Source organism: Somniosus microcephalus, unplaced genomic scaffold, assembly GCF_052327205.1.
Source record: "Somniosus microcephalus isolate GS21.2 unplaced genomic scaffold, FLI_Smic_1.0 scaffold179, whole genome shotgun sequence".
In the NCBI taxonomy this organism is placed as follows: Eukaryota; Metazoa; Chordata; class Chondrichthyes; order Squaliformes; family Somniosidae; genus Somniosus; species Somniosus microcephalus.
Window position 1 is genome coordinate 30142 of NW_028225366.1, and position 18105 is coordinate 48246.

Genomic DNA, 18105 nt, shown 5'->3' on the forward strand with positions numbered 1-18105 from the left:
AGCCACACACGAGATCAACACACTGTATTGTCCCGCTGACATTGCAGCGCTCCCTCAGTACACGTGTGACCTGGTGTGACGTGACACTGTGTGTGTTGACCTAGTTTGTGACCTGGAGACAGAGACCCGGTGATTGTGTGTTGGTGTGCGAGCGAGATAGAGTGTGTAATCTGCAGCATATCTGTGATGAATAGGCTCAGCTTCATACAACACAAATAAAGTAATCGAGTTAAATCAATTCACCAAACTTTCCACTTTAATATTTCAAACAATTTTAATTGTGATACTTAAGAGAACATGTCCCACTTCTCAAAGGTGGGGATGGGATTTTTTGGAGAAGGTTTTGGGCTATAAAATGGCAATTGTTTGTAGTGTTTGTGATATGTGCCCCATTCCCAAGTGATGACAATAAATTGGTGGCAGTTAGTTGCACGGTAACATTCAATCTCTGGACATCAACTCACAAGAGCAACACTTGCCCGCTTCATTGATTTCAGAATGGAGCGATGAAAATTGATAATTCAGTTCCTCACACGCCGTTTCTTTCTAAACCTTGTAAATCCAATCAATGGCCGTCACTTAGGTGTGGTGGTTCTACTTTTAGTCCTTTGTCTATGATTTCCAGTATCATTCATTTCTCTAACCTGAACTTCCACCTCCTCCGTTTAAAAAAAAGCTGCTTAAAAACATTTTGTTTCCTCTTGAACCAAACTGTTTTCTCCCCTAAAGCCCAAGACTTGACCATATCTGGTAAAGCTCTTCTCCGGCAGCTCACTCACACTCATAAAGCTTCTGTCTGACAGGTCCCCGGTGGAGACTCCCTCTTTAGTGTCTGTTTTATCAATACCATGATCAGTTCTTCATTTTCTTCCCTTCCTAACCCTGCGCTCGCCCTCATCTTGTTTCCACAGGATCGAAATCAAACCCAGACTTCTCCAATTCATTCCTACCAAGACCTTCCATTCCTTCAACAATCCTCAGCCTTTTAAACCCCTGGCTTGGTATTACTACATCACCATGTGTGATTTACATAATCTCGTTCTCTTTCGCTCAGTGGTCCTGCACTATTAGCCCTGCTTGAGTGTTCCAATTAAAGAGAGTGTCTGTCAGGGACCCCTTTTAAAGAGGGAGTCTCTCTCTGTCAGGGACCCCGTTTAGAGAGGGAGTCTCCATCAGGGACCCCGTCTAGAGAGGGAGTCTCTCTCCGTCAGGGACCCCGTTTAGAGAGGCAGTCTCTCTCCGTCAGGGACCCCGTTTAGAGAGGCAGTCTCTCTCCGTCAGGGACCCCGTTTAGAGAGGGGTTCTCCGTCAGGGACCCCTTTTAAAGAGGGAGTCTCTCCCCGTCAGGGACTCCCTCAGCTGACACATTGATCCATGGGCCCTCGGCTCCCTCCAATACTTCAGCACAGTGGACAGTTCTCATACCCAAGGCCAGACAACGCTACACGCCTGAGGCCGACATCATCTGGCTGAGGGTGCAGCTGGGTTTGTGGACTGGGAATCCCATCTGACTGGGAATCCCATCTGACACCATCTTCCCCCTTTCCCAGCCACAGTTAATAGGAAAACCCAGAGCGAGCATCACTCTTTCCATTTAAAATCATCTGATGTGAAAGTAATAATGACCTTCCTTAAAGGTGAGGAAAGTCGGCAAATCTGATGTTCAGGCCTTCAGGTAGTTTTTGTAAATGTGCAAAATCTGCAGTAAGATTAATAATGCTCCAACTTTTTAAAGTGTGATAGATCGGCTGTCAATGTTTGTGGTAATAACCACCATTGGGCCTGTAATGTTATCGATCCCCAGGCTAGAGTTACAAACTGTTAGAATGAGCGTGGGGGAGAGAAAGGAGAGACATGTCCTCTTAGTTTGCTGAATACTAAAATAATCAGAGTCTCTAGGTTACGGGTAAAAAACAAAAACTAAATACACTTCATATTACAGCACGGCCCTAAACAGTAACAACTTAAACAGCTTATACATACGTCAGTTGTGGTCATAGATTAGATAATGCCGAGTCCCAGCAATTTATTCCCATGGTTAATCCTGCAATCGACTGGGAATTGCACCCTGGCAGTGCCTGAGATCTGTTAGTGATGGGAAAATCAAGTGTTCCCCACTGGCTACTGCTCTCCATCCTTTCGAATTCAGGAGAGAATGCCCACTATCCTTCCTCTTACACTAACTCGGGACACTGTATTTTTGGTATAAAACCTCAGCCAGCCCTTGCTGTGGACATGAATACTCGCGGTCAGTCTACTCCATGAGGTACAATGCGCAGAGGGATTCACACAATTACTGAGAATCAGTCTGTAGTGGAGCTGCAGGTAGTTCCATGTCCCTTATAGCAGCTGTTGTACAGGGCCCGATCCTCCTCTGCCTACACTGACCTTAATGGCAATTACTCAGTCTACCTGTGTATAATAGGCGACTGCACACAAACGCAAGACACAAAGGAACTGCATCAAAAAATGTGTAAAGGAAATCTACTTTACATTTTTCTACATAAATTTAGATTTATAGTTACAGCACAATACTAGATAGATTAGCAGAAATTGGAAAACTAGACAAGTTCATTCAATACATACTAATTTAATTGTTAGAATTAACCTTTTAACAAAGTTATTGCGAGCTGGAGAGAAGGAAGTAGAAATTTCACAGTGCTCCAGCACCGTAATGATCGCGGTGATAACATTCTCTGATGGAACAAAACACTGTCCAACTCCCGCAGCTTTGCTGCTTAACTCAATGATCCACGACTAAAGCGTTACCCTCAGATTAGGGTGCCTTCATTAACCTCTTTCGGTATCGATATTGGATCAACTCACCAGTATAGCTAAAGAACTCGGGAAAATTCGTGCAATCTTTCTGCACCTAAAACATAAGAACACAAGAACTAGGAGCAGAAGTCGGCCATTCGGCCCCTTGAGCCTGCTCCGCCATTCAATAAGATCACGGCTGATGATCTACCTCAACTCCACCTTCCTCATCCTTTGAAGATAAGCTTGGACACATGACGACTGGTGTCCCACCAGAGAGGGTGAGAGATTTAATGCTCCAAATTGTAAGTGTAGATGGCAGTAAATTACTTCTACAGATTGAAGGTCAGTACTTGCAGCAGTTTCTGCTGTCTGTTGCGAGACGATGGACTTGTCGGAAAGCAAGTCAATAAAAGTACTTAGTGCAGCTTAAACAGTTTGGTGCTCTGATGAGGGAAAGCCAGTGGGCTCTTTCCAGAAGCACCAATGTCTGAAAGGGGCTTTTCCCCTTTCCCCCTCAGTATGACTGAGAGGATGAGGAAAGATTCACTAGTGATCGTGACTGGGGTAAAAATGGCCCAATCTCTCACATCAAAGAGCAAAACACACCCCTAAATCTGCAGGGAAACAAGGTAAAGACTTATTCACTGCCCTTGGTCTGAATCTCAATATTCGCCCATATTTTTCCAGTCATACTTCGCCAAAAAGACAACAAAGATCAAATTCTCAATCACATTACTTAAGACTTGTGATCAAATACGTCAGAATCAGTCAAGAGTCACTTCAGTGTTCGATACCAGGATTCAGTGTCAGTAATTCACAAACACTGATTCCAAATACGTCAGATCAGGATCAGGATCTCCCTCAGTGTTCAATACCAGGATTCAGTGTCAGTAATTCACAATTACTCCAAATACGTCAGATTAGAATCAGGATGACCTCAGTGTTCAATATCAGGTCAGACACTGACCCACAGATGGGCTCCACTCACACAGCACAGCAGTGCTGGAATCTCGAATGTTTGTGGTACGTAGTTGCGTGTTGTACACATTGTGTAAACACGCTCTCCACTCTTCCTTTGGAGCAAAGTACTGATATTTAATTCCACAGGTATCTGCCAGTATCCTGTGAGGAAGGACTGGTTCAGACAATAGCCAAGATTCCCGGGGCCACGGGATTTGGGTCATTTTCAGTTTGTGACACAACAGCACTACCTACACCAGACCGCACAGGGCCCAAAATACCTCTGGAATCAAAACTTTAAGTAACATGAACCCGTAGGATGAGTGAGCAAGAATTAATACCGTGTTCATCATCCCTCCAGGGAAACATCATGGCATCCAACAGCACATTGAATAATTTAACTCATTCTGGTCCCTTGCTGGGCACATTATCTCACTTTTAATCCCAATATATCTGTTCCAATTTCCCATTTACATCTCTAAATCCTACTTAATTGACTTTAAATTAATATTCTGGGTTCACCTTATCTACCAATTAATAATAGTTTATACACTTCAAAGCAGTTTCCTCACTGCTATTTCTGTTCCCCCTTCTAAAAACACTGGAAATGTGACATAAAACCAGATAATGATGCAAGTACACATTATATCCATCAGCAGGGTCATATTTTGGGTGTATGTGCTTTGTAAGAATGTAATTTTTCCAATTCTGAAGGACCTGCAGTGTATTTCCAGCATTTTATGATTTATTTTCTATCTTTGTGATGTAGTGACTATAAACTAAACAACACTCTCAGTTATGAGGCCTCAGAGAAGGTTAGGGAGAGATTGACCAGAATGGTACCGGGGATGAGGGGCTTCAGTGATGTGGAGAGACTGGAGAAGCTGGGGTTGTTCTCCTTAGATCAGAGAGGGTTAAGGGGAGATTGACCAGAATGGTACCAGGGATGAGGGACTTCAGTGATGTGGAGAGACTGGAGAAGCTGGGATTGTTCTCCTTGGAGCAGAGAAGGTTAAGGGGAGATTGACCAGAATGGGACCAGGGATGAGGGACTTCAGTGATGTGGAGAGACTGGAGAAGCTGGGATTGTTCTCCTTGGAGCAGAGAAGGTTAAGGGGAGATTGACCAGAATGGTACCAGGGATGAGGGGCTTCAGTGATGTGGAGACTGGAGAAGACTGGGGTTGTTCTCCTTGGAGCAGAGAAGGTTAAGGGGAGATTGACCAGAATGGTACCAGGGATGAGGGACCTCAGTGATGTGGAGAGACTGGAGAAGCTGGGATTGTTCTCCTTAGAGCAGAGAAGGTTAAGGGGGAGATTGACCAGAATGGTACCAGGGATGAGGGACTTCAGTGATGTGGAGAGACTGGAGAAGCTGGGGTTGTTCTCCTTAGAGCAGAGAAGGTTAAGGGGAGATTGACCAGAATGGTACCAGGGATGAGGGACTTCAGTGATGTGGAGAGACTGGAGAAGCTGGGATTGTTCTCCTTGGAGCAGAGAAGGTTAAGGGGAGATTGACCAGAATGGTACCAGGGACGAGGGACTTCAGTGATGTGGTGAGACTGGAGAAGCTGGGATTGTTCTCCTTGGAGCAGAGAAGGTTAAGGGGAGATTGACCAGAATGGTACCAGGGACGAGGGACTTCAGTGATGTGGAGAGACTGGAGAAGCTGGGATTGTTCTCCTTGGAGCAGAGAAGGTTAAGAGGAGATTTAATAGAGATGTTCAAAATCATGAGGAGTTTTGATGGAGTAAATAAGGAGAAACTGTTTCCAGTGGCAGGAGGGTCGGTAACCAGAGGACACAGATTGAAGATAATCAGCAACAGAACCAGAGGGGAAATTAGGAGAATTCAATTTTTTTTTTTAAAAACAGAGTTGTTGCTCAGCTCAAAGTCAAATATGATATTAAGGTTTCTTCCAAATTCTTTAAAATTATGAAGGGGTTTGTTAGGGTAGATGTGGCAAAGGTGTTTCCACTTGCGGGCAAGGCCAGAACTGGGGGCCATAAATATAAGACAGTCACTAATAAATCCAATAGGGAATTCAGGAGAAACTTCTTTACCCAGAGAGTGGTGAGACTGTGGCTGAGGCGAACAGCAGAGATGCATTTAAGGGGAAGCTGGATAAACACATGAGGGAAATAGCAATAGGAGCGAGATGAAGTTAAGCTGGGAGGAGGCTCGTGTGGAGCATAAACACTGGCACAGGCCAGTTGGGCCGAATGGCCAGTTTCTGGGCTGTAAATACTATCTGGTTCAGTCGGAGACAGTGGCCGGGGAGAGGGATGGAACTGGTGACAAAGGGTTGTGGCGGGGGCCGATGATTATGGCGTTAGTCGTCCCAATCATTAGGTGGAGGAAATTTCTGCTCATCCAGGACTGAATGTCGGACAAGCAGTCTGACAACGCAGAGACCGTGGAGCGGTCGAGAGAGGTGGTGGCGAGGTCGAGCTGGGTGTCGTCAGCGTACATGTGGAACCTGATGATGTCGGTGAGGGGCAGCATGTCGATGAGAAATAGGAGGGGGCCAAGGATAGATCCTTGGGGGACAGCAGAGGTAACGAAGTGGGAGTGGGAAGATCGAGAAGGTCCCGCGCGGGCCGCTCACGGGCTGTTCTAAGATACCGCGCGAGAGCAGCGATCAGGAAGTCCCGCGCGGGCCGCTCACGGGCTGTTCTAAGATACCGCGCGAGAGCAGCGATCGGGAAGGTCCCGCGCGGGCCGCTCACGGGCTGTCCTGATACCGCACGAGAGCAGCGATCGGGAAGGTCCCGCGCGGGCCGCTCACGGGCTGTCCTGATACCGCACGAGAGCAGCGATCGGGAAGGTCCTGCGCGGGCCGCTCACGGGCTGTTCTAAGATACTGCACGAGAGCAGTGGACGTGCAGCTAATTCAGACTGCACCGAATACGTTCCAAACATAGAGGAGGAATGACCAGGGTGAGAGAGTAATGGCTTTACTCGGAGCCAGGATATCAAAGGTGAAGCTGAGGGAGGCTGAGCAGATCGGTAGCTGCAGAAATGTTGTGTTGAATGGAGGGCCAAAGGCTGGACAGTTGGAATTATGGAAGTGCGGTTGTAAGTGACTTGGCGGAGAGTTTTTTCCAGAGACGGACACAGAAGGAAGTGGGGTTGAGTGGGGGAAGGGGGACGTGAGTGGTGATTGGATACAAGGAAGTGATCGGAGATGACTCTATCTGTGATTGACCTGATGGGAGTAGCGAGGCCCCGTGAGATGGCAGGTCAAAGGGGTGGCCGTGAATATGGGTAGGGCAGTTTAAATGGAGGGAGGACAGGCGGGCAGTGAACTCAGAGAGGAGAGGAGAGGAGAACTGAGATGGAGATTGAAATCACCGAGGATGAGGCGTCACTGAGGGTGGAAATCCCGGGGAGAAACTCAGGGTTGGGGTGTGGTAGACAATGGAGAGGCTCGAAGGAGGAGATACCGGAGGAGATGGGGCAGAAGACTAGCTGTGATTGGGTGATAAGGGCCACACCGTCACTATGGCAGTGCGAGCAGGGGAAGAGTAGCCAGGATTCAGTCAGGAGCAAGGGGTCACCCACAATAAGGTCATGCAAAGCAGGAGGGGGAAAGGCGGAGTGGGAGGAGGGGGAAAGGCGGAGTGGGAGGAGGGGGAGAGGCGGAGTGGGAGAGGCGGAGCGGGAGGAGGGGGAGAGGCGGAGTGGGAGGAGGGGGAGAGGCGGAGCGGGAGGAGGGGGAAAGGCGGAGTGGGAGGAGGGGGTGAGGCGGAGCGGGAGGAGGGGGAGAGGCGGAGCGGGAGGAGGGGGAAAGGCGGAGTGGGAGGAGGGGGTGAGGCGGAGCGGGAGAGGCGGAGCGGGAGGAGGGGGAAAGGCGGAGCGGGAGAGGCGGAGTGGGAGGAGGGGGAGAGGCGGAGCGGGAGGAGGGGGAGAGGCGGAGTGGGAGGAGGGGGAGAGGCGGAGTGGGAGGAGGGGGAGAGGCGGAGTGGGAGGAGGGGGAGAGGCGGAGTGGGAGGAGGGGGAGAGGCGGAGTGGGAGGAGGGGGAGAGGCGGAGCGGGAGGAGGGGGAGAGGCAGAGCAGGAAAGGCGGAGCGGGAGGAGGGGGAGAGGCGGAGTGGGAGAGGCGGAGCGGGAGGAGGGGGAAAGGCGGAGTGGGAGGAGGGGGAAAGGCGGAGTGGGAGGAGGGGGTGAGGCGGAGCGGGAGAGGCGGAGTGGGAGGAGGGGGAGAGGCGGAGCGGGAGGAGGGGGAAAGGCGGAGCGGGAGGAGGGGGAAAGGCGGAGGGGGAGAGGCGGAGGGGGAGGAGGGGGAAAGGCGGAGCGGGAGGAGTGGGAAAGGCGGAGCGGGAGGAGGGGGAAAGGCGGAGCGGGAGGAGGGGGAAAGGCGGAGCGGGAGGAGTGGGAAAGGCGGAGCGGGAGGAGGGGGAAAGGCGGAGGGGGAAAGGCGGAGCGGGAGGAGGGGGAAAGGCGGAGCGGGAGGAGTGGGAAAGGCGGAGCGGGAGGAGGGGGAAAGGCGGAGCGGGAGGAGGGGGAAAGGCGGAGCGGGAGGAGTGGGAAAGGCGGAGGGGGAAAGGCGGAGCGGGAGGAGGGGGAAAGGCGGAGCGGGAGGAGGGGGAAAGGCGGAGCGGGAGGAGGGGGAAAGGCGGAGCGGGAGGAGTGGGAAAGGCGGAGCGGGAGGAGGGGGAAAGGCGGAGCGGGAGGAGTGGGAAAGGCGGAGCGGGAGGAGGGGGAAAGGCGGAGCGGGAGGAGGGGGAGAGGCGGAGTGGGAGGAGGGGGTAAGGCGGAGTGGGAGGAGGGGGAAAGGCGGAGTGGGGGAAAGGCGGAGTGGGGGAAAGGCGGAGCGGGAGGAGTGGGAAAGGCGGAGCGGGAGGAGGGGGAAAGGCGGAGTGGGAGGAGGGTGTAAGGCGGAGTGGGGGAAAGGCGGAGTGGGGGGGAGAGGGATAGGCGGAGTGGGAGCTGCCTGGTCCCCAACAGTCGACACTGATGATGGCGGGTCAGAGAGGGAGAACGGCTCACGGGCTGAGGTTGGGCAGCACCAGTGATAACGGAGTCTCAGCCCGAGTTATCTTCAGGGAAGGAGGGAGGAAGGTTAATGAAAGCCAGGCTACAGTATATTCGACATCTACGCAAGCCAGTGATTCCCAGCCTCCACTTTTCTAACCAACCATAATGTCGCCCTCGCCGCACTGTGCGGTGCATTGCCCACTTCAGGTCACAGTCGGGTGCAGGGTACATTCTCACTCAGTGTTTGCGGCGGGCTAACATTGGGAGGCCGTGCCTCCCGTGTGAGTGCGCTGGTGTTTAAGGAGGGTTGAGGAATGGGTGTAGCTCTTGTCACAGACGGAGCAGCGGTGGGGCTTCTCTCGCGTGTGAATGCGCTCGTGAACTGAAAGGTGAGACAGCTGCGTGAAGGTCTTGTCACACAGCGGGCATCTGAAGGGCTTTTCCCCGGTGTGAATGCGCAGGTGGACCGACAGCGAAAAGGACTGAGTGAAACTCTTCTGACAGAAGGAGCACTGGTACGGTTTCTCGCCAGTGTGAATGCGCTGGTGTTTGGAAAGAGACGACGATTCGGTGAAGCTCTTCTCGCAGACGATGCACTGAAACGGTTTCTCGCCCGTGTGGAGCCGATAGTGATTCAGAAGATTACTGGATTTAGTGAAAGTCTTTCCGCAGATGGAGCAGGGGAAAGGCTTCTGGCCGCAGTGAAAGCGCTGGTGCTCCGACAGGGTGGAGGACGTCGTAAAGGTCTTTTCGCAGAGAGAGCAGGCGAAGGGCTTGTCGCCGGCGTGAACGCGCTGGTGCTGCGAGAAGGAAGCCAGGTTGGTGAATGTTTTCTGACAAACTGGGCAGTCAAAGAGCTTCTGTCTGGTGTGGATGCGCTGGTGCTTGGAGAGAGAGGAGGAGTCAGTGAAGCTCTTCTCGCAATACTTGCAATGAAACGGTTTCTCCCCAGTGTGAATGCGCTGGTGCACAGCGAGGTTGGAGGAGTGAGTGAACAGCTTTTCACAGACGAGACACTTGAAGGGTTTTTCCCCCGTGTGAATGCGCTTGTGGACGGAGAGTGACGCAGACTGGGTGAAGGTCTTGAGACAGAAGGAGCACTGGTACGGTTTCTCCCCAGAGTGGATGCGCTGGTGCCTGGACAGAGAAGACAACAAAGAAAAATTCTTCTCGCACACGACGCAATGGAACGGTCTCTCCCCACTGTGAATCAGCTGGTGATTCAGAAGGTTCGTCGAGGAGGCAAAGGTCTTGCCACACACCAGACACCAGAACCGCTTCTCCCCGGTGTGGATTCGCTGGTGTTTGGAGAGGGACGAGGAATCGGTGAAGCTCTTGGCGCAGTAAGTGCAGTGAAACGGCTTCTCCCCGGTGTGGATGCGCTGGTGGTTCAGGAGCGAAGAGGAGTGAGTGAAGCATTTCTGGCACACGGAACATTTGAAAGGCTTTTCTCCGGTGTGGATGCGCTGATGCACCGAGAGGGAAGACGACTGAGTGAAGGTCTTGTTACAGAAGGAGCAGCGGAAAGGCTTTTCCTTGAAGTGAAGACAATGATGACTTGAGAGGGAGGACAGTTCGGGGAAGACCTTCTCACAGAAAGCACACTGGAAAGATTCATTTGCCGTCTCCTTCAGGCTGTTCATTGATGGAAAGCGATCGGGTTTCTCCGCAGCGTGGGTTTGTTGGTGCTTTGATAGCAAGGGCAGTCCAGCAAGTGTCTTTGGGCGTACCGGATTCTGCAAAGCTTGATCCCCCATTTGAACGTGGTCGTGGTTTACAAGGTCACTCGATTGGGTCAATGTCTTCTGACAGAGCAAACACAGGAAGTGTATCTCGCCGTGAGCAGGCTGATGTTTAAAAACCGATGGTAAATCACTAAATGTTTGCCCACAGACATTGCACAGGATAAAGAACTCCCCAGCAAGGCCCCCGCCTTCACCGCAAGGCTGTCCACTGATTTCAGGTTCAAACGCGTCCTCACTGGGCTCACGTTTACACGGTGTCAGCAACATCTGGGATAAACAACCGTCTGCAATCTGGGAGGGTCGGCCTTCAAACATGTCGGTGCCAGCGGCATCGTGCCTGCCCTGCGCCCGAGGACATGGAACAAGATTCGAGGAGTTCTGGACCAGGGCATGAGGTTTCTGCTCCAACTCGACATCTTCGTACAGAACCTTAACCGAAGCGCCATCGCCAACCAGCAGTACTTTCACCAGAGGCGACTGCCAAGCCTGCGCCCCTGGGCTAGGTAAACTTTCACCCGACGCTTCCATTGCCCTCTGCAAATAAAAACATAACCGAAGACGTTAGGATTCTCATTCACTCAGAACTCTCTGCCTTTAAACTCTTCACTTCACCATTTGTCAAGATTCTGCACTGTGAATATGGAATGTCATGTTCTGCTCCCCTTCTCCCAGTGAGGACCCTTCACACTGAATCCTCACAATATCTCACCCCGACCCCCTCACCCTCCCCCCAGTGAGGACCCTTCACACTGAATCCTCACAATATCTCACCCCGACCCCCTCACCCTCCCCCCAGTGAGGACCCTTCACACTGAATCCTCACAATATCTCACCCCGACCCCCTCACCCTCCCCCCAGTGAGGACCCATCACACTGAATCCTCACAATATCTCACCCCGACCCCCTCACCCTCCCCCCAGTGAGGACCCTTCACACTGAATCCTCACAATATCTCACCCCGACCCACTCACCCTCCCCCCAGTGAGGACCCTTCACACTGAATCCTCACAATATCTCACCCCGTCCCCCTCACCCTCCCCCCAGTGAGGACCCTTCACACTGAATCCTCACAATATCTCACCCCGACCCCCTCACCCTCCCCGCAGTGAGGACCCTTCACACTGAATCCTCACAATATCTCACCCCGACCCCCTCACCCTCCCCCCAGTGAGGACCCTTCACACTGAATCCTCACAATATCTCACCCCGTCCCCCTCACCCTCCCCCCAGTGAGGACCCTTCACACTGAATCCTCACAATATCTCACCCCGTCCCCCTCCCCCTTCTCCCAGTGAGGACCCTTCACACTGAATCCTCGCAATATCTCACCCCGACCCCCTCACCCTCCCCCCAGTGAGGACCCTTCACACTGAATCCTCACAATATCTCACCCCGTCCCCCTCACCCTCCCCTTCTCCCAGTGAGGACCCATCACCCTCTCCCCCACTCACCCCCTGCTCCCTCTCGCCTTCCCTCTCCTCCCCTTCTCCTTCCCTCCCTCTCCTCCCCTTCTCCTTCCCTCCCTCTCCCCCTTTCTCCATCCCTCCCTCTCCCCTCTTCTCCTTCCCTCCCTCTCCCCTCTTTCTCCTTCCCTCCCTCTCCCCCTTTCTCCTTCCCTCCCTCTCCCCCCTTTCTCCTTCCCTCCCTCTCCCCCCTTTCTCCTTCCCTCCCTCTCCCCCCTTTCTCCTTCCCTCCCTCTCCCCCCTTTCTCCTTCCCTCCCTCTCCCCCCTTTCTCCTTCCCTCCCTCTCCCCCCTTTCTCCTTCCCTCCCTCTCCCCTTCCCTCTCCCCCCTTTCTCCTTCCCTCCCTCTCCCTTTCTCCTTCCCTCCCTCTCCCCCTTCTCCTTCCCTCCCTCTCCCCCCTTCTCCTTCCCTCCCTCTCCCCCTTCTCCTTCCCTCCCTCTCCCCTTTCTCCTTCCCTCCCTCTCTCTCCCCCCTTCTCCTTCCCTCCCTCTCCCCCTTCTCCTTCCCTCCATCTCCCCCTTTCTCCTTCCCTCCATCTCCCCCTTTCTCCTTCCCTCCCTCTCCCCCTTTCTCCTTCCCTCCCTCTCCCTCCCCCCTTTCTCCTTCCCTCCCCCTCCCCCCTTTCTCCTTCCCTCCCCCTCCCCCCTTTCTCCTTCCCTCCCCTCCCCCCTTTCTCCTTCCCTCCCCCCTTTCTCCTTCCCTCCCTCTCCCCCCTTTCTCCTTCCCTCCCCCTCCCCCCTTTCTCCTTCCCTCCCCCTTTCTCCTTCCCTCCCTCTCCCCCCTTTCTCCTTCCCTCCCTCTCCCCCCTTTCTCCTTCCCTCCCTCTCCATTTCTCCTTCCCTCCCTCTCCCTCCTTTCTCCTTCCCTCCCTCTCCCCCCTTTATCCTTCCCTCCCTCTCCCCCCTTTATCCTTCCCTCCCTCTCCTCCCTTTCTCCTTCCCTCCCTCTCCCCCCTTTCTCCTTCCCTCCCTCTCCCTCCTTTCTCCTTCCCTCCCTCTCCCCCCTTCCCTCCCTCTGCCCCCTTTCTCCTTCCCTCCCTCTCCCCCCTTTCTCCTTCCCTCCCTCTCCTCCCTTTCTCCTTCCCTCCCTCTCCCCCCTTTCTCCTTCCCTCCCTCTCCCCCCTTTCTCCTTCCCTCCCTCTCCCCCCTTCCCTCCCTCTGCCCCCTTTCTCCTTCCCTCCCTCTCCCCCCTTTCTCCTTCCCTCCCTCTCCCCCCTTTCTCCTTCCCTCCCTCTCCCCCCTTTCTCCTTCCCTCCCTCTCCCCCCTTTCTCCCTCTCCCCCTTTCTCCTTCCCTCCCTTTCTCCTTCCCTCCCTCTCCCCCCTTTCTCCTTCCCTCCCTCTCCCCCCTTTCTCCTTCCCTCCCTCTCCCCCCTTCTCCTTCTCTCCCTCCCTCCCTCTCCATCACACCCCCTCTCCCCTCCCTCGTTCTCCTTCTCTCTCTCCCTTTCTCTGTCCCTCTCTGTCCCTCCCTCTCTCTCTTTTTCCATCCCTCCCTCTTTCTCCTTTCCTCCCTCACTCTCTTTCTCCTTCCCTCCTGCCCACTCCTCCTCCCTCCCTCTTTCTCCATCCCCCTCTCCCCCTTTCTCCTTCCCTCTCTCTCCTTCCCTCTCTCTCCATCACTCTGTCCCTCCCTCTCTCTCCATCCCTCCCCCTCTCTCCATTACTCCCTCGCCATCCCTCCCTCTCTCTCCTTCCCTCCCTCTCGCTTTCTCCTTCCCCCCCCTCTTCTTCGTTCCCTCTCTCCTCCTCCTTCCCCCTCTCTCTCCTTCCCTCTCTCCTTCACTCTCTGTACCTCCCTCTTTCTCCTTTCCTCCATCCCTCCCCCTCTCTCCTTACCTCCCCCTTTCTCCTTCCCTCTCTCTCACCCACCGTCGTTCCTCTCGCAGCAAATGGCGGCCAGGCCGGGCCTGGAGTTACTGCGCCTGCGCGGTGACCCCGCTCTGGAGATGGAGCGCCTGCTGCCTCGCGCGGAACTCTGGGAGAGATGGCGGCCATTGCTCGGCCCGGAGCCCCGCCCACAAAAACACCAACTCCTCAAACACCAACTCCACACCCAGCCCGGCACACACACCAACTCCACACCCAGCCCGGCACACACACCAACTCCACACCCAGCCCGGCACACACACCAACTCCACACCCAGCCCGGCACACACACCACCTCCACACCCAGCCCGGCACACACACCAACTCCACACCCAGCCCGGCACACACACCAACTCCACACCCAGCCCGGCACACACACCAACTCCACACCCAGCCCGGCACGCACACCAACTCCACACCCAGCCCGGCACACACACCACCTCCACACCCAGCCCGGCACGCACACCAACTCCACACCCAGCCCGGCACACACACCACCTCCACACCCAGCCCGGCACACACACCAACTCCACACCCAGCCCGGCACAAACACCAACTCCACACCCAGCCCGGCACACACACCACCTCCACACCCAGCCCGGCACACACACCAACTTCACACCCAACACAGCACACACACCAACTCCACACCCAGCCCGGCACATAAACCAACTCCACACCCAGCCCGGCACACACACCAACTCCACACCCAGCCCGGCACATACACCAACTTCACACCCAGCCCGGCACGCACACCAACTCCACACCCAGCCCGGCACACACACCAACTCCACACCCAACCCAGCACACACACCAACTCCACACCCAGCCCGGCACAAACACCAACTCCACACCCAGCCCGGCACACACACCAACTCCACACCCAGCCCGGCACACACACCAACTCCACACCCAGCCCGGCACACACACCACCTCCACACCCAGCCCGGCACACACACCAACTCCACACCCAGCCCGGCACACACACCAACTCCACACCCAGCCCGGCACACACACCAACTCCACACCCAGCCCGGCACACACACCAACTCCACACCCAGCCCGGCACACACACCAACTCCACACCCAGCCCGGCACACACACCAACTCCACACCCAGCCCGGCACACACACCAACTCCACACCCAGCCCGGCACACACACCAACTCCACACCCAGCCCGGCACACACACCACCTCCACACCCAGCCCGGCACACACACCACCTCCACACCCAGCCCGGCACACACACCAACTTCACACCCAACCCGGCACACACACCAACTCCACACCCAGCCCGGCACATAAACCAACTCCACACCCAGCCCGGCACACACACCAACTCCACACCCAGCCCGGCACACACACCAACTTCACACCCAGCCCGGCACGCACACCAACTCCACACCCAGCCCGGCACACACACCAACTCCACACCCAACCCAGCACACACACCAACTCCACACCCAGCCCGGCACAATCACCAACTCCACACCCAGCCCGGCACACACACCAACTCCACACCCAGCCCGGCACACACACCACCTCCACACCCAGCCCGGCACACACACCAACTCCACACCCAGCCCGGCACGCACACCAACTCCACACCCAGCCCGGCACACACACCAACTCCACACCCAGCCCGGCACACACACCAACTCCACACCCAGCCCGGCACAAACACCAACTCCACACCCAGCCCGACACACACACCAACTCCACACCCAGCCCGGCACACACACCAACTCCACACCCAGCCCGGCACACACACCAACTCCACACCCAGCCCGGCACACACACCAACTCCACACCCAGCCCGGCACACACACCAACTCCACACCCAGCCCGGCACACACACCAACTCCACACCCAGCCCGGCACACACACCAACCCCACACCCAGCCCAAACCCCACACCAAACACTCCCCAATCGCACCACCCTCTCAACCACTCACCAACCCCTCACCACAACGCTTCTGCCACACCCCAATCCATCCCCAACCCCTCACTCTCATCCCTCCACATCCCCCCCTGGGTAATATACAGAGTAAAGCTCCCTCTACACTGTCCTATCAAACACTCCCAGGGCAGGTACAGCACGGGGTAAGATGCAGAGTAAAACTCCCTCTACACTGTCAAATCAAACACTCCCAGGGCAGGTACAGCACAGGGTTAGATACAGAGTAAAGCTCCCTCTACCCTGTCCCATCAAACACTCCCAGGGCAGGTAAAGCACGGGTTAGATACAGAGTAAAGCTCCCTCTATACTGTCCCCATCAAACACTCCCAGGACAGGTACAGCATGGGTTGGACACAGAGTAAAGCTCCCTCTACACTGTCCCATCAAACACTCCCAGGGCAGGTACAGCACGGGTTAGATACAGAGTAAACATAAGAACATAAGAAATAGGAGCAGGAGTAGGCCAATCGGCCCCTCGAGCCTGCTCCACCATTCAATAAGATCATGGCTGATCTGATCCTAACCGCCAATCCACTATCACAGAACCATCTCCTGAATCTAACAGAATTAGACACACGAAATAGGAGCAGGATCAGGCTACACAGCCCCTGGGCCCGCTCCGCTACCCACAGGGCCATGACTGATCCGAACCTAGACTCATGTCCAAATTCCTGCCCGCTCCCCGTAACCCTTAATTCCCTTTACTTCTAGGAAACTGTCTATTTCTGTATTAAATTTATGTAATGATGTAGCTTCTACAGCTTTTTGGGGCAGCATATTCCATGGACCTACCACCCTCTGAGTGAAGTAGTTCCTCCTCATCTCAGTTTTGAAAGAGCAGCCCCTTATTCTAAGACTATGCCCCCTAGTTCTAGTTTCACCCATCATCGGGAACATCTTCCCTGCATCCACCCGATCCAACCCCTTCACAATCTTATATGTTTCAATAAGGTCGCCTCTCATTCTTCTGAACTCCAATGAGTAGAGTCCCAATCTACTCAACCTCTCCTCATATGTCCATCCCCACATCCCCGGGATTAACCGAGTGAACCTTCTTTGTACTGACTCGAGAGCAAGTATGTCCTTTCTTAAGTATGGACACCAAAACTGTATGCAGTATTCCAGGTGCGGTCTCACCAATACCTTGTACAACTGAAGCAATACCTCCCTATTTTAATATTCTATCCCCCTAGCAATGAAAGCCAACATTCCATTGGCCTTCTTAATCACTTGCTGCACCTGCATACTAACCTTTTGAGTTTCGTGCACCAGGACCCCCAGATCCCTTTGTACTTCAGTACTTTCCAGTTTCTTGCCATTAAGATAATAACTTGCTCTACGATTTTTCCTGCCAAAGTGCATAACCTCACACTTTCCAGTATTGTATTCCATCTGCCAAATCTCTGCCCACTTACTTAGCCTGTCTATGTCCCCTTGAAGGTTTTTTGTGTCCTCCTCACTCACTACTTTCCCCCCCATCTTAGTATCATCTGCAAACTTTGATATGTTACACTCGGTCCCCTCCTCCAAATCGTTAATATAGATTGTAAAGAGTTGGGGACCCAGCACTGACCTATGCGGAACACCACTAGTTACTGATTGCCAGTCTGAGAATGAACCATTTATCCCAACTCTCTGCCTTCTGTTAGATAGCCAATCCTCTATCCATGCCAGAATATTACCCCCAATCCCATGATTTTTTATCTTAAGCAATAATCTTTTGTGTAGCACCTTGTCAAATGCCTTTTGGAAGTCTAAATACACTACGTCCACTGGTTCCCCTTTATCCACCCTATATGTTACTTCCACAAAGAACTCCAGCAAATTTGTCAAACATGACTTCCCCTTCATAAAACCATGCTGACTTTGTCTTATTAAATTATGATTATCCAAATGTCCTGTTACTGTCTCCTTAATAATGGACTCCAAAATTATACCTACCACAGATATAGTTTCCAGCCTTCTGTCTACTGCCCTTTTTAAATAAGGATGTTACATTAGCAGTTTTCCAGTCTGCCGGGACCATTGCTGAGTCCAGGGAGTTTTGGAAAATTATTACCAATGCATCCACAATCCCTACCGCCACTTCCCTCAAGACCCTAGGATGTGAGCCATCAGATCCAGTTGATTTATCCGCCTTGAGTCCCATTATTTTACCAAGTACCACTTCCTTAGTGATTTTGTTCGTGTTTAGCTCCTCCCCCCCTTTAGCCCCCTCTTTGTCCAGTGTTGGGATATTCTTAGTGTCTTCTACTGTAAAGACTGATGTAAAATATTCATTCAGTGTTTTTGCCATCTCCATATTTCCCACCATTAATATCCCGGTCTCATCCTCTAAGGGACCAACATTTACTTTAGCCACCCTTTTTCTT

General features: G+C 53.6%; 1 protein-coding gene across 1 annotated transcript; it reads right to left on the bottom strand.

Moving 5' to 3' along the window:
* Positions 1-238: 238 nt before the first annotated feature.
* On the bottom strand, positions 239-13814 carry LOC147082090 (uncharacterized). Its single transcript, XM_085980453.1, has 2 exons — positions 13777-13814; positions 239-10978 (listed from the first exon to the last, which is right to left on the bottom strand). Exon 2 carries the CDS (start codon positions 10970-10972, stop codon positions 8954-8956), a length of 2019 nt encoding a protein of 672 aa, XP_085836579.1. The 5' UTR covers positions 10973-10978; positions 13777-13814; the 3' UTR covers positions 239-8953.
* Between the last annotated feature and the right edge of the window lie 4291 nt (positions 13815-18105).

Bases quoted from the DNA above. Each gene is read 5' to 3' on its own strand.
- LOC147082090 (XM_085980453.1), bottom strand. From the start codon at position 10,972: ATGGAAGCGTCGGGTGAAAGTTTACCTAGCCCAGGGGCGCAGGCTTGG.